General features: G+C 45.2%; 1 protein-coding gene across 6 annotated transcripts in view; it reads left to right on the forward strand.

Annotated features, from left to right (window-relative positions):
• The window catches only part of helz2a (helicase with zinc finger 2a), a 223,040-nt gene that overhangs the window by 186,958 nt on the left and 9,936 nt on the right, over nt 1–26,146 (forward strand). For 5 of the 6 annotated variants that reach the window (XM_070895983.1, XM_070895982.1, XM_070895988.1 and 2 more), the window contains 4 exons: nt 9,027–9,161; nt 12,476–12,697; nt 15,588–15,741; nt 21,412–21,579. In XM_070895983.1, the coding sequence (XP_070752084.1) occupies nt 9,027–9,161; nt 12,476–12,697; nt 15,588–15,741; nt 21,412–21,579 (679 nt within the window). Of the gene's footprint in view, nt 1–9,026; nt 9,162–12,475; nt 12,698–15,587; nt 15,742–21,411; nt 21,606–26,146 lie in introns of those variants that run through there. The other variant, XM_070895986.1, reaches the window with a different exon arrangement.

The raw sequence follows: 26,146 nt of genomic DNA on the forward strand, positions 1-26,146 counted from the left end.
TGCCAATCTCCCCCCTCCGACTCCTAACCACCCACCACCCGCCCCCCCCCCCCCCCCACCCCGCCACCACCACTGTCTTTTTTTCTTCCCTATCAATGAATACATTGTAGCCGGGAATGTTTATTTCCCATTCCTACCCATGATTAAGCCAGGTCTCTGTTATAGCCACCATATCATAACTCTGTGTGGCAACTTGCACCTGTAACTATTCAACCTTATTTGTAACATTCCTCGCAGGTGTGACCTGTCCAGCTTGTACAGGTCCCTCACGTCCCAAAACTGATCAGAATGCCTCAGGATTCTGAAACCCTCCCTCCTGCACCACTTTACGAGCCATACATTCACCAGCACTATCTTCCTGTTTCTGTACTCACTAGCATGTGATTACTACTGTTATGTCTCTAGATGCTCTGATAATGACTTCACAAGGCAATGTGTTGCACTTGAACTGTAGTGACCTTACTCCTTTATTTGTAACTCCAGAGTGAGGATCACACATGGTGGCCTGCCTTTTATACTAGGCCTGGCACACCTGTACAGGTAACCTACAAGTCTCACTGCAGTGCCCTCTGGTGGTACATCATGTGTAATAGTACCAGCAGTAAACATGTAGGATACATGACATCACTCTCCCCCAAGTCCTTAGTGCAAATCACCTTCATGCATTGACTGTGCTCTGGGCTTAGCTCTATCTGGTTGAACCTTGGAGGGTCGTTTCCATCATGGGTGAGTAGGTGGTGTTTCGTTGGCATTAGAGTTGCTGGTGATTTCTGTTTGTGTGCTCATGGCCACTCCATTCTCTCCCCCCCACCCACCTATAGATTGTGCCGGTGGCTCATTACATTCATATACATTCAAATCCAAAAGGAAAATTTGCATTTACAGCATTACATTCGTGGTACGGTAGTGAGGCAAGTACATTTGACTGATGAGGTACATACTTGATATACACTTGGAGTCAGTGCTGGGGTCAGCACCGGTGAGGATAAACTAGTGCCAGAACTGCTGGATGGTGTCCAGGTAGTCTGGTGATGGCATGGTGCCCAGTGCTGGAACCCGGTTGGCTCAAGTTGCCTGCTCTCAGGGCTTTTGCCATTACTCCTAGCGTCAGGCAAGTTCACAGATGCCTGTGACCTCCCTGTCCTCTCCTTGCACCCCGGGTCGCTGCTGCTCCCTGAGGAACAGTCGTCTAACAGTGCACAGGGAACTGCTGACTCACTTCCCCGGCCGTTATTTGGTTTGGGATCTTGGTTGATCCTGGTCCCATTTGGGAGAACCGTTGCGGGTGACCCTTCGTTCCCGGGTATGGCCTTGGTGGTGATAGGGTCTGGGGGCTGCTCCTTAGCACGGTTTGCTGTTTCAGGCTCGTGGCGGTTGGTGCCATCGGGTGCCTGAGAGGTGGAGCCGATCAGGGGCAGGGTATCGATACCGGTGCCATTGCCCTCCTGAGATCGCTTGCTTTGCAGCTTATATGTATTGGCTGCTTGTGGCCATACTCCGTGGTGCATCACTCTGGTCCCAGGGACGCAGGCTACAGCATTGGGTAGCTTGCTGGACCTGTGTGCTCCCGATGGGTATTTGCTCGCTGCATTGACTGTATGCAATTGAAATCCTACATTGCACAACGTTTCATTACTCATTGTGAATAACCTGTAGCTCCGATCGCAATCGCACAACTTTTCTTTGCTTATTGAATGTACACAACTCTGATCATCAATTATACATTTTACATCTAACTCACAGTTGCTATTACATTGATTGAGAATGTGGAACTGTCCTTTTAAGTGTGGTGGGTTGCAGGCCTCCTTTAAGAGAGCCTTGCTATCTTTACCCCAATCCTCTTCTCCGTTTGGTGCCATGTGTTGCTCCATCAGCACTGCACCTCGTGGTCTGGCCGCCGCCATCTTTTTCTTCAGCGCCTCACCTCGTGGTTTTGGCGCCATCTTTCTTCCATCCACGATGTTGACTGCGGTGATCCTCTACACCCCGGGTTCTGCCACCGAGGCTGGGAAGTAGCCTTTCGATCCGATTTTCTTCCTCCAAAGTCTTGCCATTGGAGCCCGGAAGGTGGGTTCAGGTCGTCTCAGCTGGATCATCTCCACGCAGTCGTGCTGAGCGGTCTGTGCCTCAGGTGCTGTGCTGGTCTGCTCTCTGGTGCCGGATTCAACCTCCAGTGAGGGCTTGCTTTGCCTCTGAGCGCGGGGGATGTCGATCGCTGGAGGGATGAAATCTTCCCAACTCCAATGGATCTTCTCCATCCACTTTCTTCCGAGTAGCGTTGGTCCATCACAATCCACAGAGGTAACTTGTGCACCGCGCCGTCATGGAGTACCTTTATATCCACACTACCAACGACTGGGATAAGTTCATTGGTGTAGGTGCGCAGCTTTACCTGAACCGGGATCAACTTGGATCCTTCAGTTTGATTGTCCCATAGCCTCTCAAAGGCTTCTTTGTTCATTACTGACTGGCTCGCCCCCATGTCCACTTCCATGAAGACTGGAACGCCCTTTATCTCGACTTCCATCCTCAACAGAGAACATTCGGTGGTGCAGGTAAACATGCTATATATCTCATCATGGGACTGAGCTGGCTCTCTGACTATTGCTTCATAATCCACGCTGGATTCATGGCCATCTGCAGATGCCTCATCAACACAGTCATATTTCTTTTACACATTCGCTGGAGGTGGCCCTTTGTGCTGCAGCCTTTACACACATAGTCTTTAAAACGGCACTGGTGAGCCCTGTGATTCCCTCCGCAATGCCAGCATGGTGCTACTCGATTAGCCCTTCGGCGGACTCTGAGTTAAGGGACTCGGGGGGCCTGTTCTTTCTCCCCTGAGACGATTCACGTTCTACAGTCCAGCCTCTAAAAGGCACCATTCTGTGTACAGTACTTGCCGGGTTTGAGTCCTGAGGATGAGTCATCCGCCTAGAGCCGCAGGTCGAGGTCATGAATGCCTGGCTCACGGTGATGGACTTCTGCAGTGTGACTGTGGTATCCGCAGACAGTAGCTTATGAAGAAGGCTCCCATGGCCGATTCCAATGACAAAGATATCCCGCAGCGCTTCGGTGAGGTGGTCGCCGAAATCACACGGTGCCGCCAGCATCCTGAGGTCTGCAGCATATTTTGCGATTTCCTGGCCTTCGGGCCGTTGGTGTGTATAAAACCGGTGTCTGGCTGTGAGGATGCTCTCTTTGGGCTTGAGTTGTTCTTGGATCAGCGTTACAAGCTCCTTGTACATCTTGGTCGTTGTCTTCGCTGGTGCCAGCAAGTCCCTGACGAGGCTATAGACAGTGGGCCCACAACTGGTTAGCAGGATAGCTCTGCGCTTATCAACCAGTGTGGCTGGATTGTCTCCTGCCAGGTCATTTGCTGTGAAGAAATGGTCGAGCCTCTCCACAAAGGCGCCCCAATCATCACCATCGGCGAACTGCTGCAACGTACCAAAGTTAGCCATTTTTGTGTGCAGGTCCGTAATCTCATCGCCAATTGTTATGTCTCTAGATGCTCTGATAATGACTCCACGAGGCAATGTGTTGCACTTGAATTGTAGTGACCTTAGTCCTTTATTTGTAATTCCAGAGTGAGGATCACACATGGTGGCCTGCCTTTTATACTAGGCCTGGCACACCTTTACAGGTAACCTATTAGTCTCCCACTGCAGTACCCTCTGGTGGTACATCATGTGTAATAGCACCAGCAGTAAACATGTAGGATACATGACAACTACCTTTGAGGCCCTGTTCTTTATCCTTTTCCTAGCTCCTGAAACTCTGCCTGTAGGACCGCAACTCTATTCCTACCTGTGTCACTGGTTCCAACATGGACCACGACTTCTGGCTGCTCCCCCTCCCCTCGCAGAAGGTCCTGCACCTGTACAGTGATATCCTTTAACCTGGGACCAGGGAGGCAACACATCATTCGGAACTCACATCTGCAGTTGCGGAAACGACTGTCTATCGCCCTGCCTATCGAATCCCCAACAACAACTGTCTTTCTACATGTTCTTGCGCTCCCCCTGTGCAGCCGAGCCTCCCATGGCACCATAGATGTGTTTCTGAATGCACTCCCCCAAGGTGTCAACACCCTCTCTGGTATTCAAATCAAAGTGTGACACTCCCAGGGGATTCCTGCACTGCCTGCCTGATCCTGGTGGTTGCCCATTCCCTTTCCTCCAGAAATATGGGACAGGCTCAATGGAACAGAAGGTCTTTAACTGTTCGTCATTGTTCGTATATTGGTAAATTTCTGTAGCTGCGGGGTGACCATCTCCTGAAACATGCTATCCACAAAACTCTCAGCACCGTAGTGACGCCAGACGTCGCTCAAGCTCACAAAAACTGAGCACGAGCTCCAGCAGTTAGCGGCACTTCCTGCACGTGTGGTTTTCCAGGACACACAAAGTGTTCTGGACTTCCCACATGGCACAGAATGTGTCTGCAACAGGCTGCAGCTGTCCTGCCATGTTAGCTAACAGTTGTTAAAAGCTGCATTTTTTGTTAGCTTTAAAGCTATTTAACTGTTTAGGTAACACTAAAACCATAACCACTAGAAAAACACAAACCACTTAAAAAAAAAACATATCACTAAAAACACTAACCAATGAACAAAATCCTTATTCCAACCACCAAAAGCACTAACCGATAAATTAAACACTTATCTGTAACTTACCTGCACCACTCCGTACTCTGTGCTGACTGCGATCACTTCCTGAGTCTTTCCCTCTGTTGTCCGGCATCTGCCGATCTAGTTCTCCTGATAGACTCTGCAATTTCCTTACCTACTTCCTTTAAAACCATCGGGTGGAAACCCTCAGGTCCTGGGGATCTGGCAGTTTTTAGTGCCATTATTTTCTTCGTTATTGTTATTTTTTGTATGATGAGTCCCTGACCCTAATTCAATATTAGTGTCTTTGGGATATCCGGCATGCTATCCTCTTCTTCTACTGCAAATACTCAAGCAAAGTAATTATTCAACATGTCTGCCATTTCTTTATTTTCATTTACAATATCCCCGTTATCAGATTTCAAGGGACCCAATTTGCTCCGGACCATCCTCTTTTTCCTAATATAATTGTAAAAAAGATTTTTGTGTTGGTTTTGATATCCCTTGCAAGTTTCTTTTCATACTCCCTTTTTGTAGCTCTTACTCTCTGTTTTGTCACCTTTTGTTGTTCTTTGTATCTCTCCCAGTTGCCAGGATCTGTGCCACTTTTTGCATTTTTGTATGTTTTTTCTTTTAGTTTTATGTTAGCCCTTAGCTCTTTAGATATCCATTGCATTTTTTTGTAGAGCTCTTGCCCCTCAGGGGTATAAACTAGTTCTTTATCACATTAAATTCCTTTTTTAACACTTCCCACTGATCTTAAGAACATGAGAACATAAAAATTAGGAGCAGGAGTAGGCCATTGGGTTCTTCGAGCCTGCTCCGCCATTCAATAAGATCATGGCTGAACTTCGACCTCAACGCCACTTTCCTGCCCGATCCCCATATCCCTTAATTCCCATAGAGTCCAAAAATCTATTTATTTCAGCCTCGAATATACTCAACGACTCAGCATCCATAACCCTTTAGAGCAGAGAATTCCAAAGATTCACAACCCTCTGAGTAAAGAAATTTCTCCTCATCTCAGTCTTAAATGGCCAACCCCTTATCCTGAGACTATGCCCTCTAGTTGTGTTTTCTTGCTTACATTAACTTTAGTGAGCTCCAGTCGTTGATTCATTATTAATTTCCCTGGAATGTTAGCTGTATTACTAGAGTCTATAATTAAGGATAGGATGAGTGAAAACCTTGAAAATCTTCAGCTGATCAGAGAGAACCATCATGGATTTGTAAAGCCTGACAAACCCGATTGAATTTTTTGAGGAACTAACTAAAGTAGTAGACAGGGGAAGGTTGATGGATGTTATTTATATGGACTTCCAGAAGGCATTCAATAAATCCCTCATAAGAGACTGTTAGCTAAAGTTGAAGCTCATGAAATTGAGGGCAAATTATTGATCTGGTTGGCTGAGTGACAGGAGACAGAGAGTCGGGTTAATGAGTAGATACTCCAATTGGCAGGATGTGACTAGTGGTTTCCCACAGAGATCTGTTTTGGGGCCTAAACTCTTCATTAACGACTCAGATGATGGGATAGAGAGCCACATAGCCAAGTTTGCCGATGACACATAAGTAGGTGGCATTGTCAGCAGGGTAGATGGAAGCGTAAAATTACCAAGAGATATTAATAGATTAAGCGAATGGGCTAAACTATGGCAAATGGATTTCAATGTAGGCAAATGTGAGGTCATCAACTTTGGACCTAAAAAGGTTAGAACAGGGTACTTTCTAAATTGTGAAAAGCTGGAAGCAGTGGAAGTCCAAAGAGACTTGGGGGTCCAGGTACATAGATCATTAAAATGTCATGAACAGGCACAGAAAATAATCAAAAAGGCTAATGGGATGCTGGTATTTATATCTTGAGAACTACAAGGGATTGGAAGTAATGCTACAGCTGTACAAAGCCCTGGTTAGACTACACGTGGAATACTGTGAGCAGTTCTAGGCACCACACCATAGGAAGGATATATTGACCTTGGAGGGAGGGCAGCGTACACTTATTGAATGATACCTGGACTGCCAAGAGTTAAGTTACGAGGAGAGATTACATAAACAAGGATTGTATTCCCTGGAATTTAGAAGATTAAGGGATGAATTGAGAAGTTTTCAAGATATTAAGGGGAACTGATAGGGTAGATAGAGAAAAACTATTTCAGCTGGTTGGGGATTCTAGGTTGAGGTGATGTAGCCTAAAAATTAGAACCTGACCTTTCAGGAGTGAAGTTAGGAAACACTTCTACACTTAAAGGGCGGTAAAAGTTTGGAACTCTCTTGATGTTGGGTCAATTGGGTTATGCTTGATCGGTATAAAACACTGGTTAGGCCGTAGCTGGGTACTAATTGCAGTTCTGGTTACCACATTACAGGAAAGATGTGATTGCACTGGAAAGGGTGCAGAGGAGATTTACAAGAATGTTGGCTGGACTGGAGAATTTTGGCTATGAGGAAAGATTGTAGATGCTGGGTCTGTTTTCTTTGGAACAGAGGCGGCTGAGGAGAGGCCTGATTGAGGTATATAAAATTATGAGGTGCCTGGATAGAGTGGATAGGAAGGACCTGTTTCCCTTGGCAGAGGAGTCAACAACCAGGAGACTTAGATTTAAGGTAATTGGGGGGAGGTTTAGAGGAGATATGAGGGGAAATGTTTTCACCCAGAGGGCAGTGGGAGTCTGGAACTCACTGCCTGAAAGGGTGGTAGAGGCAGAAACCCTCACCACATTTAAAAAATACTTGGATGTGCACTTAAAGTGTCATAACCTACAGGGCTACGGACCAAGATCTGGAAAGTGTCGGCGGACATGATGGACAAAATTGGCCTCCTTCCATGCTGTAAATTTCTATGATTGTATGAATTTTAAATTTAAATCTGAGATTGATAAGATTTCTGTAAACCAATCGTATTAAGGGATATGGGGCAAAGGTGAGTATATGGAGTTTGGTCACAGATCAGCCACAATATTAAATGGTGGAACAGGCTCAAGCAGCTAAATGGACTACCGCTGTTCCTATGTTCCTGTTCCTGTGCATTATCCTTTTCCTCTACTGCAAAGAGTGACATAAAGTAATTATTCAACAAGTCTGCCATTTCCTTATTCCCATTTGCAATATTACTCCTGTCTGTTTTTAATCAGATGACAGAACATTACACTTGACTACCCTTTTTCTATTATAATTGTAAAAACCATTGGTGTTAATCTTGATATCCTTTGCCCAGTGAAGTGATCTGGTTGGCAGTCTACTGTTAAAGGGACTAAGTCGGGTTAAGCTGCTACATGATTGGAGTTTGGTAACATTTTATACTAAAATAGTACACAATTTTTTGGTTATTTTCAAAGAACACACATTCAAGTTCAGGTGGTTATATTTCTTATGTAAATCACAGGTGAAGAAGAGGAATAATTCTTTATTTGAAATCTGTTTTTGCATCTCCCTCACAGGCCTCAGAGGACTACCTCAACTAAACTATGCACTCCTTTCAGCAGGACTCCTCCTGAGGCCAGAAGTTCTGCTTTGTGCTTAATTGAGGGGTAGGGAGAGTTGGTGATAGAAAATCTAGGGGGGTTGAAATTCGGTACCGCTGTTTTTCAGGCGGTGACGCTGGCCACAGGGTGATTTTACCACCAGGCGGTAATCACTACCTCAAATTGACAAATTCAGTATTTTTCCCCAAAGATGAGAGTGCAGCGCTGAAAGAGGCATTGCACACTCGTCCTTGGGACCAACGAAACGGTAGCTCAGGAGGCCTACTCAATTTCCCGACGGTAAACTGCCGGCACCCTAGCGGATAAAACCAGAGAAAAAAAAGTTTGGGAAAATTTATTTCACCCACACCCACACTTCCCTACTGGTGCCATTAATAAATATATGCTGATTAAATGTAAGTTAACAACTTACCTTGATCTCTGGATGGTATGGCCCCGGGATCCCCGATGTACCGGCAGCTTTTCCAGTCGGTACAATCGCCTGCCGGTGAAGCCACTGAACCAGTGGGGCGTTACACGCTTGATGATGTCACCACGTGGGTGGCGGTAGAGCGCACAATGGTACCTCTTGGCGCCGCCCCCACCGCCCAACGAAATTTTTCCGGGAGGCGAGGAACCCACTCCACTGCGTCAGTAAGACCTTAACCACCCGTTAGCCGCCCTTACTCTGACACTAAAGGGTGGCGTAACAAACTGAATTTCCACCCCTGGGTCTTCCTGGTAATTAGACACATATGGAATAGTTTTTTTTGTTCCTGTGCCTGGGTGTATTGGATCACCTGGTTACATAGTAGAAAATCCGGCAGGGAAGATTCCTCACCTGTAATGCTTATGCACTAATTTACATTGACTATGGAGGAAATCAAAGTCTACTTGAGCTTGATTTCTTTAATCAGCCATATTTGTGTATAAAACCATGCTTTTCTCTTCAGATTGTTCTTCTGGGAGACCATATGCAACTACGTCCCATTATAAACAATGAGTTCTGCAGACGTCTTGGCATGGAAAGATCACTATTTGAGCGTTACATTCAGCAAGCACTGATGCTTGATGTGCAATATCGGATGGTAAGTATTAGTTGCTCAGATGCTGGTAGTGTTGAATATGAAGAATATTTAATAAAAAATTGAACGTAGATGAAGAAAACATTGAAGTATTGAGGGTAATTTTAACATTTATCCTTGAGCGAAAAACAGATGATGGCAAACTGTCAAATTGTTTTACACCTCGTTTGATTCCTTTTCCACAATTGAAAAATTGCCTGGGAGACTTACTTGCTCCATTCCTGCTGTCTTCAATTTTAACTTGTTCTTCTGAGCAGGCAGCAAGGACACCAGCAGGGTCCTTCTCAGATGTGGCTGTTGGTGTCAAGACCGGCATATATTGCATCCCCCCCCATTTGCCCTGAGTAGGTGGTGGTGCGTCTTCTTGAATTGCTGCAGTACATGTGGTGAAGGTGTTTCCATAATGTTATTAGGGAGGGAGTTCCATGATTTTGACCCAGCAACAATGAAGAAACGGCGATCTATGTCCAAGTCAGGTTGGTATATGACTTGGAGGGGAACTTGGAGGTGATGGTGTTCCCATTTATCTGCTACACGACCTTCTGGATGGGGGAGGTCATGAGTTTGAGAGGTGCTGTCGAAGCAGTCTTGACCATTTGTTGCAGTGCATCCTGTAGATAGTACACACTGCAGCCACGGTACACTTGTGCTGATGGGTGGATATTTAGGCTATTAAATGTGGTGCCGATCAAGTTTACTGATTTGTCCTGGATGGTGTCAAAAAACTTGAATGTTGAATGACACTACTATACCTGTCTGAGCAATATCTCGACAAGGATAATCAAATAATCTGGAACTATAAATCCTTTCTTGGTGGGACCTTGTAAAAGCTATCTGGAATGCATATTAGAATGTTAGATTAATAGCAGCATGGAGGCATGCCACTACAAGGTACAGCGCAAGCTGGTGCAGGAGGGCGAAGCAGCGAAGAGTGATGTCAGCAAGGTCCAAGTCAGTGATTGGAGCGTGGGCAGATTGGGCAGATGCAGCAGGAGCGGCGAGAGACTGTGGAGGGATGTGTTTGGGGCCCAGGGGAGGCATGAGTTCGGGGCCAGGAGCCCAGGGGCACCACGGGCCAGCCCACACTGTGATGTGTGTACGTACTAGGTCCGTGCAGCAGAGCAGGTCTCCAGTTGTCTTGGGTAATCCTTGCCACTGGACCAAGACCTAGCTCTGTCAAGCCCGTGTGGTGGCTGGTTTGCAACGGTCACCACATGTTAAAAAAATCCACGCACAGGCATCTTCCACCCTTCAGGATGTAGTTTGGGTTCTTCATAGAAACACCTGTGAACTCATTCTTTTTTTTTGACATGGAAACAAATCATCTTTGTTTCGAGGGACTGCCTATAATGATGAATATTCTGAAGACTTTTCTCAATTATTAATTGATCATTCCACATGGGGAGTCGAGACTAAGTATAGTATTCAGATTATGCATTGTTAAAGGGCAGGAGGATAATTGAACTAAAGCGGGGTAGAAAGGTGGAGGAGGAGATATATTGGAAGAGGTGGGGTGAGGAGAGATGGGGTAACAGTAGGCAGACAAGGGGATGGAAAGGGTGGTAGGACAGGAAGAGAGAGAGAGGAGAGGAGGAGAGGAAGAGGGAGGGGAGGAAGAGGAAGGGTAAGAGGAGGGGAGGGAGAGAGAGGGATGGGTGAATGGGAAGGTAAACGATATGGTAGTTGGAGGTTTGTGAAAATCTTTGTCCGTTGGGGGCAGAGTGGGGCAGCTAAAATCAGGTGGTGCAGGCTAGCTTTAAGTAGTGCTAGGCACTCACGATATTGGGCGTCCTGCGGATGCATGCAGCGAATGAACAGTAGGGGAAGCATTGGCTGTACGCAGCAGTCATGGAAATGAGCAGGCAGCAGGAAGTCAGCATCCTACCTGCATTGGGCGCAGGTTCATCACGCCTGTTTTCGGGGGTTATCCAATTTAACCCCTATAGAGTGCTATCTCAACATCTGCTGCATGCCAGTGTTGTGGTTACATGTACCAACTTGTTGCTGAGCCCCGGGTGATCAGGGTGCGGAAATGCAGGCATACCTGAATCACCAACATGGAGTAGAAGCTAAAGCAAAATACTGCGGATGCTGAAAATCTGAAATAAAAACAGAAAGTGCTGGAAATACTCAGCAAGTCAGGCAACATCTACGGAGAGAAAAGCAGAGTTAATGTTTCAGGTCGATGACCTTTCATCGGAAAAAGTTAGAGATGTAATAGTTTTTAAGCAAGTAAAGAGCCAGGAAAAGGGGAGGTTGAGGGGAGGAAAGAACAAAAGGGTGAAAGGCAAGAGAGATTAAATGACAAAAGGGAGGATGGTGTAAGGCCAAAGGGATGATAACGGAACAAGTAAAAAAACAAAAGATGGGTCTAGAGGTGGTGTAAATGACAGTAACAGAACCATTGCCAGCATCTGCTGCCCGAAAAAATGGGAGCAGTGTTTATGATTGTAGATAGAGTAGAAGCTGCTGCTTGGGAAGGTAATGTGTGATTCTCTACATTGTCACAGCACCAGCTACAGGCTAACAAGTATTGCCTGGAATTCTACAATCCACCCAGTGATTTTAATATATAATAAAAGTTGGTGGTTCAGGGAGAATTCTTACTTGGAAACTTTAGCCATGGTTATTCCCTCAGAGGTAAATTTCCACCTATTGAGAATTGTGCTACCAACTAAGCCATAGTATCAGCTGTAGCTCAGTTGATAGCACTCTCATCTTTGAGTCAGAAGGTTGTGGGTTCAAGTCCCACTCCAGTGCAGTGCTGAGGGAGTGCTGCACTGTCGGAGGTGCTGTCTTTCAGATGAGGCATTAAACCGACTCCCTGTCTGGTCTCTCAAATGAATGTAAAAGATCCCATGGCACTCTTTCGAAGAAGAGCAAGGGAATTATCTCCAGTGTCCTGGCCAAAATTCATCCCTCAATCAAAAACAGATTATATGATCACATTGTTGTTTATGGGAGTTTGCTGTGTGCAAATTGGCTGCTGCGTTTCCTACATTACAACAGTGACTACACTCCAAAGGTACTTCATTGGCTGTAAGGCGCTTTGAGATGCCCAGTGGTTGTGAAAGGAGCTGTATAAATCTAAGTCTTTCTTTTTATAATGAAAAATTCAAGGTGAGTACAATGCAGATAATTACTGACAGGAAGAATTTTGTAAAGGGCAGTTTGTATATGGTATACCTGAAAAGTAGGACGAATGGCCATTTTGGTTCTGTATTTTCGTATGCAGTATGCGCTTCTGTGTAAATGTTCACAATATTTCATCACTTCTAAAAATAATAAAATTGAAGTTTATTATTTAATTTTATCAGCACCAAGAAATTTGCCAGTTTCCCTCTGAGAAGTTTTATCAAGGGAAGCTGCAAACCGATGCTAGGATTGCACATCGCCCCCCAAGTGTCTTCTGTCACCGTGGAAAGAAGAATTGCCCGATAATCTTTGGCAATGTGGTGGGAAGTGAAATTAGTTTGATGGTGTCGACGGAGGAGGGAAATGAGAATTCCAGAGCAAACAAGTTGGAGGCTGAAAAAGCTGTGAGTAATGAATCATAATTACATTGCAAGGAGAATCAAATATGCAATAGATGGGGAATTTAGAGGTTTGACCTGATAAACCACAAGAGATGTTATTTAGCTTTGCTCATTGTTTAAATATTCTCCTTATTTCAATCTTCCAACATATAATTCTATTTAAATTCAGCTAGAAATAAGAACATAAGAATATTTGGCTTCTCAAGCCTACTCTGTCATTCAATAAGATCATGGCTGATCTTCTACCTCAACTCCACATTCCTGCACTATTCCCATATCCCTTGATTCCCTTAATATCTAAAATCTATCAATCTCTGAATATATTTCTTATTTATAATAGATCATTAATACAAGCAAAGAGGACTCTTTAACCTTCTTCTTTAAGATACATATGATGATTCTGACCAGTGATAACATTGTTTCACAAATTCTGAGCTGTGGTTAAAGTGGTCTGGAACAATGTGGACCTCTACTCTGTTTCTAAGGTAAAAGTGGCTTTATATACTATAAAACTGCTTTTGCTTCAGAACTTAACCACTGTTCTGAACCAACATTCTAGTTTTAGAATTTGTCAACAAATTCCAAGATTTTGCAAACTAGTTAGGGGTGCTGTTATATAGCATCTTTAACATGGAAAATACATTCCAAATAGTTTCACATAGGTGGATAAAAAAAATGGATGTCAAGCCAAAGAAAGAGATGTTAGATGGGGTGTCCAAAAGCTTGGTCAAAGAGATGAGTTTTAAGGAGTATGTTAAAGGAGGAGCGGCAAATGGAGAGGTAGAATGCAGAAGGCACGGCCACCAAAGGTAGCGCAAAGGGAAGAGAGGTGCACAAGAGGCCAGAGTTAGAGGAACGGAGAGTTTGGTGCTAGAGGTTGTAGGGCTAGAGAATTTTAGAGATAGGAGGCGTGATTTAAACACATGGATGAGAATTTAAATTTGAAGTGTTGGACAAGGATAGGAGTGATGGGCAAGTGGAGCTTTGTGAGGAATAGGAGAGGTGCGGCAGTGTTTTAGATGAACTGAAGCTTATGGAGGGTGGATTTCTGAGAGGTCGGTCAAGAGAGCACTGGAATAATTGTTTCTGGAGTTGAAATTAAATTATCCGGTGACCTAATTGGTGAATCTAGAAAACTAGTCAACAACAAATGCATCACCTTGAACATTTATGGGGCTTGCAATCTTTGATCCCAGGATTATCAGATCCTGGGCAATTTAATGTTCTTGAAAAATTGCAGCCAAATAAATGCCAGGATTTTGGGATTGCAGAAGCGATTGCTTTTATAAAGGCAGAAGATGTTTTCTTGGTAGCATTGTTGCATTGTATAATTTACTCAACAAAGTGTAAGATATTTGTTTACTCTCACATTGGCTGAATTCCATTTCAGTTTTCTCCTTGCTGGCCACTGTTCCGGGTGTCTGTGAGGACACTACTATCTTCAGACATGTTAAAAAGTGTTTATCACATAGCACTTCCACAGAATGTAACCTTTTGATCCTTTGTTATAATTTTCATCAACTCTTCTGACATCAGAAGCTGTTCGTTGGAGCAACAGAACTGTAAAATTAAAAATGCAAATAATTGTTCCAGGGTTGTATGCATTTTGTAGGGTATATCCACTAGCAATTATATTTTTAAAAAGCTAGTTTCTCACATCAAAAAAGCCATCACATAATTTTGAATGAGTTCTGTTGAATCCTATGACAATGCATTGCAATCCTAATTCCTGTCCTATGATGTGCAAGATTGAATCCACAAATCCACATGTCACTAAAAGCATGTAGCATTGCAAATCCCAACCATTTGCTGAAATGGGCTCATTGTGAACTGAAAATCACATTGACTGTTGTTTAGATTACAGTTCACTCTCATAATGGGAACAAACCTGTGAAAATTAAACATGTGCGTTATTTATTAGCAAATCATTGGCCCTGAAATTCCGATGTCCCGGATCCAAACGAAGTTTCTACGGATCCGGGAAGGCATCGGAAAAGCCGGGTTTCAATGCGCAATGCGCATATGCTGAAAACTGGCTTTTCCGATCTGTCAAGTTTCTGGCTTGACAGATCTCATGCATATCGGGAGCGAGGACACTTGCAGGTCAAGATTTCCGTTATTTACGAATATCTTGCCCTTTAAAATCTTGCGCCTGAAAAAGCAGGCATATAGCCTACTTTTACAGGCGGAAGTGTTTAAAAATACACAGAAACATTTTAAAATAAAGTTATAAAAACACCTTTTATTTTTAAAAACCCTCCCCACTACGGTAAGTTTATTTTAAGGCTTAATTAAAAAACTTTAAAAAAAGTTGGGAACATTTTTTTTTATAAGAACATTAAATGAATGTTAAATATGTAGTTTATTTTCTATTTTTTATTGTGTTTTGGGTCTTTGCATTCATAGTAATAGAAGTTCTGGATTTACGGAACTCCTATTACTATGAATGAGAAAATATACTAACCTGATTGGCTGCTGTCTCCAGCTCCCAGCCTGCGCACGTCCCCACGTGCACGCGCTGCGACGCGCAGTCACGAGAGGCCTCAGGCTCGGCAGTTCCAACGGGCGCAGCAACAACAGGTAAGTGCGCATCTTTTTTCCCTATTTCACTCATTTGCCCGCGGGAAGACTCAATCGGAATTTCAGGCCTCATGATGTAGAAGAAAAAAGGTGGATATCACTAACGCCTCGTAGCCTTATAAGGAGACTGTCCTTATATTGAGGATGAAGTGTGCTCCATCATTTACCATGAGTAATAATTGCTGTGGTTAAAGGCACATAATAATAGGGCTGGATTTTTAATGAGCAAATGAATTGTGGCAAGTCAGTCCATGAGTTGAAAGTTACACATATGTCTGTATTCACGGTCTCTGTTTTTCTACCTGATGAATAGGTGAACATTGTGAAGCAGTTAATCCTTGTCAAAATCAAACCAGAGGAAATTGCAGTTTTGACACCCTATAATGCACAGGTGTTAGAGATAAGCAAGCTGCTCGCTGCAAGAGGAATTACAGGGGTAATGGTGTGCACCATCATCAAAAGTCAAGGTACTGGTATATGCAAACTCCACCTCCCTCATAGAAGTGGATGGCAACTTATATTAATTATTTCACAAAATACTTTTCTGTACTCATTGTGTTTTGCTATCTATGATGAAAGCGTCATGACTGAAATATTTCTAATATTATTTTTTAAACTTCTCTTTATGTGCCCTGGAGTGTGTTAGTGCACTGGTGTGGTGCATCATCAGGCTATTACTGTAGAGCATTTATAGACACCATTGTTTCCATCCACAGACCGAGCAATTCTCCTTCTTTTGAAGGCCTCCAAATCACAACAGCGCAAAATTGGACATAGGAGCAGGAGTAGGCCTTACAACTCCTCGAGCCTGTTCCGCCATTCAGTTAGATCCTGGCTGATCTCTACCCCAACCCCATTTACCCTCCTTTGACTCATATCCCTAGATACACTTAATGAATAAAAATCTGTCAATCTCAGTCTCGAAAGCTTCAATCGACCCAGCACCATAGCCTTTTGGGGGAGTGATTTCCAGATTCAGAGCCAATGCTGTTATTTAATCCAAGCCAAAGTTTATAGACCAAAGCATTCCTCTGATAAGAATCTCTGGGCTAGAACCTCCACTTTCTTTGCCTGCTTAACGCCCACTTACCACCCATTTTACCGCTGAAACGACGTATAACGCCCAGGTAGCGCCCATTTTGGCATAAAATGGAAACTGACGGGCTTTTTTAGGAGACTTATCAGCGAGCGTTATTTTCCCAATGGGCTTAACGCCAAGAAAAAATATTACCGCCCGCCCACTTTTTTTGGGTGGTATCAGCAGAATGGGCGAATTCAACGCCCATATTATCACCCAGGATTACTTTCCTCATGGAATTAACACCGAGATTCAATATTAACGGCCAGCGACTGTTTTTTGTCGTAAAGAGCATATTTATCCAAACTAGCAGCTATGGAGATCGCTCACTGTCAATTTCACCACCTCGCACACATATCGCCCACAATATCGCTTGCTCAAAAAAACACCCACAAAAACTAACCGGAACTAACCGGAACGAATCACAGCGTTATGGACGCCATGTTGTAGATCACATGTCGCTTCCTTTAAAAGGCTGCTGTGTTTTAACCTTGGCGGAGTTTGGATGTACTCTTCAGGTCGTTGGAGTTGATGTGAACATCTCTGAAAACATCTTGATCACACTGTGACCAATTGGAATTGAAGAGGTGTGCTCGTCAGGACATTCCTTGTTTGTGTGCAATTGATGGCAGACAGAGAGCTACTGCAATGGGGCCTGTCCTTTCTCACCCTCTCTTGGTGACCAAATACATGCAGCAGACTCGACATCGCCGAAGAAACGCATTATGTGCCCAATGTACAAAGTGACAGACAGATGAGGAGGACCAGACATTACACCTCCCACAAATACAGAAAGAAGCGGTCTTACCTCGACTTGCCCGACACCACCTGCCTTCGGAGACTGCGCTTCCACAAAGAGGTTATCACTGAGGTATGCCAGCTGATAAGGGCAGATCTGCAGCCTGCCAGTACCATCAGAACTGCACTGTCCGTCGGGGTCAAAGTCACCGCGGCACTGTTGTTCTATGCCTCGGGTTCTTTTCAGGCCACAGCTGCCGACATTTGCGAACTTTCTCAGCATGCCACACATTGCTGCATTAGACAGGTCACTGAAGCCCTGTACACATGCAGGAGGGACTTGATCAGCTTCCCTATGACCAGGGAGACACAGAGTGAGAGGGCTCTAGGTTTCTCCAGAATTGCAAACTTCCCCAAGGTGCAGGAAGCAATAGACTGTATGCACATTGCGATGCAGGCACCTTTTCAGGATGCTGAGGTTTTCTGGAACCGCAAGGGATTCCACTCCCTGAATGTCTAGCTGATTGTCGACCGCCAGCAAATTATACTGGCAGTGAATGCTCAATTTCTGGGCAGTATCCATGATGCGCACATCTTGCGTGAGAGCACTGTATCTGACTTGTTTAACAATGAGCCACAAGGCCAATGCTGGATGCTTGGGAACAAAGGATATGGTCTCACCACCTGGCTGATGACCTCCCTGCATGACACCCACACCAAGGCCGAGAGGCGATACAACGAGAGCAACAGAGCAACTCGCAATATTGTGGAGGAAACTATTGGACTGCTGAAGCAGCGTTTCAGATGCCTGGACCACTCAGGAGGTGAGCTCTAATACCACCTTGAGCAGGTAGCTCAATTCATGGTGGTCTGCTCCATGCTACATAATTTGGCTATCAGGAGGGGACAAGAATTGCCTGATGAGTCTGACAATCCACCTCACCAGAGAGAGGAAGAGGAGGACGAGGAGGCGGATGCTGACATCGGGCCAGACAATCAGGCTGACGCTGAAACCATGCCCTCATCCCCCTGTAGACTGTATGAAAGGGCCCATGGTGGCATGATAGCTGCAAGAGCCTTACGTCAGAAGCTCATCAATGATCGCTTTGCCTGAAAGAACGTTGGTGTTATTTCCATGGCTGACACACTGCTGGGTGTGCAGGTCATACATCAATGGTGGACATCACCTTGGTGACAGTTTAAGTTGATTGAAGTTAAGTGTGATTATGCCACTTGATGTTAAGGAATCACCAGCGTGCAATGGTACAGCTATCTGAGCCAATGTGCTGCAAGGTTTTGTTAAATAAAAAACATTTAGACCGAACAGTTGTCTGAAATCATCAGTATTTCTGTACAAATCAACCCTTCCCCCTCCGCTTCTCCTCCCCACCTCTACCCCTTCCCCTCCTGACTCCAAGCCGCCTGACCGAGGAGCTCCTCAGGCGATGCTTCATTGGGGGGAGGGGGCTGACAGCCGAAACACTGCTTGGATGGATATGGGAGAAGATGGTCCTGAGGTGGGAACGTGCTCCAAGTCAGAAGCAAGATGTTGCTGCTGGCTCTTGTGTTTGGTTGGCAATGGAGATGTGTCACCTTGGGGTGAGTGTGGCGATCCGGGACCACTGGGAGCCCTCTGCCACTAGTGTTCCTGACTACCAGCTCCATCCCTTCCATTTTATCTGTTATTTGTTGGATAAAATCTCGATGTCAGCTATGTTCTTGGTGTTTAGTAGGCTTTTTGCTGCTGGTGAATCTTCCTCGTGCCTCCCACAACTGCCAAACAAGCACACACCACAGCCACACACGCCTTCAGTGCCTCTGAGCCCCCTCTCTCTCTGTCTCCTCTGCGCATGTCATGGTGACCCTTGACCTCCAGAATCGCAGGATTTGAGTGTTGCCATGCCATTGCTAAGGACAGCCACACTTTACGGCAGAAGGTCAGAAATATTTAGCGCTACCGCCCGTTTGATATCGCTCGCGGCAACGTCCATTTTCAAAAATGTAAACTAGGTGTTTTGAGAATGGGCGAGAAACTGGCAATCTGAAAACCCTTTTTTAACGCCCATGCCGGAAATAATGCCCATTTTTGGGCATTAAGCTCAAAAGTGGAGGTTCTTGCCCTCTATCTCCTCCCACTCAAGGTCACCGTGCCTCATCACTTTTACGGCAAAGAGTCGCGAGAGGCTGTAGCAGGTCACATCAGTAACATATCACACCTTGTTGTGTAGCAGGGAGGTGACCAAGGTTCCCTATGCCAGGAGAAACACATACACAACATTCCTCATGGACAGAGCAAAGCAGGACTAGAGTGACTTAGGCTTTGACCACATTGCAGGCTTCCCCAGGGTCCAAGGTGCCATAGACTGCACACACAGTGCCTGAATGTTTCCCATCACTAGCCTGGAACTTTTCTCAATCTAAATGGATATCACTCCCGGAATGTGCAGCTTGGTTGTGACCACAAGCAATGCATCATGTCGGTCTGTAACCAGTTTCCTGGCATCAGTCATGATTCCTTTATCCTGCACTAGTCCTCTGCGCCGCTTTATTCCAACAGGCTGATGACTTGGTGTCAACGGATATTCCCTCTGGACAAGGCTCGTGACTCCTGTCAAGAAGCTGGGTACAGGCCCAGAGCGTGCCGATAATGAGAGCCATGCTGCCACCGGAAATATAATGGAGCAGAACATTGGCATACTGACTGTGACGGTGTTTCTAGATTTGTGGTCATGTGCTGCACGCTGCAGAACTTTGCTACACTGAGGGGCCAGTCCTTACCATCACTGGAAATGAAGGGGGGGGCGGCGCAGGGGGGACGGGGGGTGGGGGGGCATGGGCAGGAGGAATGATGGGAAAAAAAGGAGGGAGAGAAATGAAGAAAATCCCTGGAGCTCTTTGTCAGTTCCATCGCTACTTCAGTGAAAGGAATTTTTTTTAAATAACTGAATGCATGCAGTTTGATAAAACTTCAGCCTTTTCTGATGATAATGTTGAATTTTTGGTTTGAGAATGTTGGCAATAAACCAAATCCAGCTGAACTGTGTCTACAGCACTTTGCAGCAATATGTTCCATTCGACACATAGGGAGCGAAATTGCCCCTCACCCCGATTAGGGGCGGTAACCTTCCGGGGCCCGGGACTTTTATCCTGTCTCGTCCCCGAAGTGTGCGCCCCTGAAATGAAGCGAGTGCTCTGCCTCGTTGGAAGGGAGCTCCTGGGGCGGTGGCACAATGCTGATTCCATCGCAGCGCTGAAGAGGCCAGTGCTACGCAGAGCACCCGCACAGTGTGTCAACGCCCCTCTCCTTCAGTTAAAAGATCAACTGTAGCTCAGTGGATAGCACACTCGCCTCTGAGTCAGAAGGTTTTAGGTTCAAGTCCTACTCCCGAGACCTACGCACAAAAAAATCTAGGCTGACACTCCAGTGCAGTGCTGAGAGAGTGCTGCACAGTCGGAGGTGCCATCTTTCGGATGAGTCATTAAACGGAGGCCCTGTCTATCCTCTCAGGTGAATGTAAAAGATGCCATGGCAATATTTCAAAAAAGAGTAGGGGAGTTATTCCCAGTGTGCTGGCCATTATTTATCTCTCAATCAACATAACAAAAACAGTTTATCGGGTCATTATCACATTGTGGTTTGTGGGGGCATGCTTTCGCAAATTGGCTGCCGCGTTTCCCACATTACAACAGTAACTACACTCCAAAAGTACTTAATTGGTTGTAAAGTGCTTTGAGACGTCTGGTGGTCGTGGAAGGTGATATATAAATGTAAGTCTTTCTTTCTCTTCAGGCCCTCTGGTGGCTGCACTGGGTCACCACAGAAGCTATCGACCGGGCCAGTGGCTCAGCATCCAAAACGAAGTGACAGGGTGCATGATGGAGGCCCGGTCCACTCAAGGGCCGCCATTGTCGAGCTGACCCAAGAATCAGCTCGACAATGGCGGCCCGGGGCGATAAAGGCCTCCCCTTTAAGGGGCGCCCCAGTGGCGGATGTTCGCCAGCTTCACTCCCCGCAGAGCTGGCGCTGACATCCGCCCACGCCCGCCTCGCGGTCCGAGGTCGGCGCTCATGATGATGCCGTCATCACCTATTGCGCACCGGCCTGGGGTGCTAATCGCGGGGCACGGCACTACCTGTACAGGATCCCCTAAACTTCCAGGACAATTTCCCTGGGGGCACTTCACTGCCCTCCCCCGGGTACAAAGGCCATTGCATCCCATTAGCATTCCCCAGAGGTGCTAACGGGGCTATAAAAAGGAGCAATGTTGGCCCCATGCAACATATGAAAAAAATCATGAATTTGTTTTACGTTTTCTGATAGGAAGTGAATGGCGTTATGTCATCGTTTCTGCAGTTCGTTCCCTTCCAAAAAGAGAAATTGATAACCAACCATCAAAATCTTGGCTGAAGAAATATCTGGGTTTCACCACTGATCCAAACCAAGTGAATGTTGCACTAACAAGAGCACAAGAAGGCCTCTGCATCTTTGGTGAGCAGAATTTCATATCTCAATGATTGCCTTTAAGGAATGGTGTTTCGCAAAGCTTTGCTTATGTTAGTTCTTGCAACCTGAAAAAATGTCGAGGGTGATGACTCAGTCACAAGCAAATGCATGAGTTGCAGTCAAATTTGCTGTTGAGTTACTGCTTGGGTGATCACAAACCAGTAACTACAGTCCTGTCAATTATAGGGAAGCTATTAGAATATATTATTAACAATAGATTGACCACATAAGAAAAAATGATCTCATCATGATTTTGTTAAAGGAAGGTCAATTCTGACTAATATGGTCACATGGTTTTGAGGAAGGGTGTAACAACAAAACCCACTTGGTACACGGACTCGATATCATAATTTCCTGTTTATGTTCTGATATGCACCTCCAATCTTCTGACGGGAAGACAGATTAATACTTCAGTGAGTCGAAGCCAGATACCATTAAGCTGCTATTATTTACAGCCAGTAAATGAGAGTTATAGCAACTCTTACCTTATTTCAACTGAACATCAGTGTCTCTTCGTAAGTAAGAAAAAGCCATACCATCCTGGGCCTAGTTAGCTCTCTTCCTAAAGTAGACTGACCAAGGTTTACCTGCATTGCAACAGAACTTACTAACTGACCTTGAAGCCTTTCTGGATAAGAAGTTTAATAGTTTGATACCTGACTCTTTCCCTGCTTGGGAATGACCAGTTGAGCTGCCAATTAAACCAGCTACTATTTCCCAAACGTCTCATGCGTGGGTGCCTACTGGAGTGTTTGACATGAGATACAAAACATGCACTGTTCCTTCATCATTGCTGGATCAACATCCTGGTATTCCCTATCTAACACTATTGTGGAAGACACTGCAGCAATTCAAGGAGCAGGCCCACACTATTTTCTTAGGGGTGGACAATTGATGCAGCCTTGCCAGCATAACTCACATCTCTCTAACATATAAAAGTTAATACGCACAGTTATTTCAAAACGAGATGGCTCTGAAATTCCCTGGGGATTTCCCCGGTTTACCGCAGTCACTCCAACAAGAGACCAGTGTGACCCTCAGGGACACTGTGTACATGGCCATTACAGTATTTACCTACAGAGCTCCAGGCTTGGCTGCCTTACAAGTTTGGACTACTCCCTGCACAGAAGAAAAGGTAAGAAGCAGAAAATTAAGAAAAAATGAAGTCGCAAAGGAACATAAAACATTTCACGCAGAGGTCAGATGTAACTTATTTTTAACATATGCATTTGTGTATAATGCAGTGGAAACCCTACACTCTTCCATGGGGATTTTGTTTCATTGGGAAGTCCACCACTTTAATTGTAAGGAGTCACCGTTAATACACTCGTCTGGTCTGCACCTTTCAGTCACAATGCACCATAAAGGAATGCATTCTGAGAAAAAGGGAGGGTGGAGAATAGATCCCTTGATTTGCATTCTGACAAAATGCAAATACTTTCCAAAATGCAAACACAATTATGACACAAACTGAATAAAATTCAGTCTGTCCACATCGGATTACAGAAAACTATCAGGCCCATTCAGTAGGCGCTTAGTGCCATCTAAAGGAGGAACCAGATTCTGCACAATTAATGCAATTTGAAGGAAGCCTTCGATGCAAGCAGAGAATCATAGAAATATGATTGATAATACAATCTGAGCCTGTAGCACTGCTGCACATGAAGTACTAGCAGTGCATAAGGCTGGGTCCTAACTTTGTACCTAAATGCAAGTACACTTGTCTAGCATTTCTTCTTTGATATTCTTCCTTTTCCAGCAAGAATAGAGGAATATCCATGTAGGTATTAAGTACAATTAAGTATCCTTCTGAGGTGCTCTGTTGAGGTTAGTCAATGGAATCAGCCACCACTTAGCCACTTAGAACTGAAGAAAAACTAATTTTAGAATTCTAGCATTAAGATGCCAGTTAAAGTGGAGACTTGCATGGCAAAATGCTATCGTTTGTTATGTTGCAGTGCTGCTGTGTATGCTTGTGTGAGTGAGAGAGTAACGAGATGAAGAATGAAAAACGAAGAATGATGCTAGCCATGTGTTTGAGGGAGAGCTCCAACTTCCCCCACCCCCTCCTCACATCCCCCATTGAATCAATGCCTAGAATGTCCAGTGCTGTCACCTTGTTAGGCGTTAAGGATTGAGCTTAGGTACCTCCTTCCTGACTGAAATGTGCGAGCGCTGTTGTTTGTGTGGCATTCAGATAGAAAAAGGATATATGTTAGAATAAGAAATATAAAAGTTGGGTTTGACGCAAGTGCTTAGACCAGCAGTTACCTTACGTGTGAAGATATAAATACCTTGGGCTTGATTTTAACGTGCCGAAATTGGCATTAGTGGGGCGCTAATGGCCTCAAAATGGTCAGTAGATTTACTGCCCCCTAAAAGCCAATGCCCCTTTTAATGTGAAAATGAGGGTCCTATTTGCTATTTTAGGACATAACTGGTTGAAGTGTAGAACGTGCTGTGGAACGGGCAATGTGCTGGCTAGCTCCTCTGATTGGTTGCCTCAAAAGTTAAAGTAGACCCCTTTGTGAGGGCAGCTTGTTTGATCTGCGTTGCTTGCAAGATTTCATGGGCCATAGGGGCAAATACATCCTGATGGCAGCAATGCAGAGTGTGCTGGTAAAACCTGGGCATGCCTGTGCGTTTGGAAAGTAAATGAACAGTTGCTAGAATACTGTGCAATTCCCCATTTGTGACGGTGCACCAAGCTGGTAGTAAAGGGCCAGTAAGTTGACTTGTAAGGTAACATTGTTAAGTTATGTGAAGTGTGATGGCACTTACCTTGGCAACACTGCTCATTTCTTCTTCGCCCGCTCCCACGTTCAGGGCACTGATTCAACAACATTTATTCATTCAGCAACCTTTATCCAGGCTGCTCCAGTAGTACTCTTGACTGGAGGAGTATCCTTCTACTTCTTCTCTGCAGCACCTCCAAAGCATTGTGCAGTTGTGTTTTTCTCCTCTGCATTTTCCTTCTGGCATTCTTAACATTTACAGCCAGTTCGCCTTTAAGGGTGACAAGCAATCTTTTAAGAAGCCCTGGTGCCAGATACTCACATTGCCTTTAGATGTGCACAATTGTATTTATCGAGCTGATCTCACTTTAAAGTGTGAGGTAATCTCAGTGCACTTTAAATGTGCAGAGGCCAAAGGACAGTGGTCCTGGTGCCTCTGTGCCAGGACCACATTTTATATTATTTGTTCTCAGGATGTGGGTGACGGTAGCAAAGCCACGATTATTGCCCATCCCTAGTTGGCCGGAGAAGCTGGTGGTCGGTCTGCTCCTTGAAATACTGGATTCTTTGTGCTGATGGTGCTCCCACAATGCTGTTGGTAGGAAATCCCCAGCATTGAAGCACTGACCACACTTGATCAGCTCCGCTGGGCAGGCTACATTGTTCACACGACAAACACGAGACTCCTAAAGCAAGTGCTCTAAGCGGAACTCCTTCACGGCGAACGAGCCAAAGGTGGGCAGCGGAAACGTTACATGGACACCCTCAAAGTCTCCCTGATAAAGTGCAACATTCCCACTGACACCTGGGAGTCCCTGGACAAAGACCACCCTAAGTGGAGGAAGTGCATCCGGGAGGGTGCTGAGCACCTAGAGTCTCATCGCCGAGAGCATGCAGAAATCAAGCGCAGGCAGCGGAAAGAGCGTGCGGTAAACCTGTCCCATCCACGCCTTCCCTCAACGACTATCTGTTCCACACTGTGATAGGGACTGTGGTTCTCATATTAGACTATTCAGCCACCTAAGGATTCATTTTTAGAGTGGAAGCAAGTCTTCCTCGATTCCGAGGGACTGCCTATGATGATGGGTAGGGAATACCAGGATATTGACCCAGAGACCAGCCATAAAAGGTGACCAGGAAGTTCATGACTATTATCAACATTGCTGGTACTGATCCTGACTTGGCAAGTTCCAGATTTTTGACTGTTTTCATCTTTTCATTCATCATCATCATAGGCAGTCCCTGGAAACATAGAAACATAGAAAATAGGTGCAGGTGTAGGCCATTCGGCCCTTCGAGCCTCCACCACCATTCAATAAGATCATGGCTGATCATTCCCTCAGTAGCCTTTTCCTGCTTTCTCTCCATACCCCTTGATCCCTTTAGCCGTAAGGGCCATATCTAACTCGCTCTTGAATATATCCAATGAACTAGCATCAACAACTCTCTGCGGCAGGGAATTCCACAGGTTAACAACTCTCTGAGTGAAGAAATTTCTCCTCATCTCAGTCCTAAATGACCTACCCTTATTCTAAGACTGTGTCCCCTGGTTCTGGACTTCCCCAACATTGGGAAAATTCTACTTGCATCTAACCTGTCCCATCCTGTCAGAATCTTGTATGTTTCTATGAGATCCCCTCTCATCCTTCTAAACTCCAATGTATAAAGGCCCAGTTGATCCAGTCTCTCCTCATATGTCAGTCCAGCCATCCCAGGAATCAGTCTGGTGAACCTTCGCTGCACTCCCTCAATTGCAAGAACGTCCTTTCTCAGATTAGGAGACCAAAACTGAACACAATATTCCAGGTGAGGCCTCA

Source organism: Pristiophorus japonicus, chromosome 12 (genome assembly GCF_044704955.1).
Source record: "Pristiophorus japonicus isolate sPriJap1 chromosome 12, sPriJap1.hap1, whole genome shotgun sequence".
Lineage (NCBI taxonomy): Eukaryota > Metazoa > Chordata > Chondrichthyes > Pristiophoridae > Pristiophorus > Pristiophorus japonicus.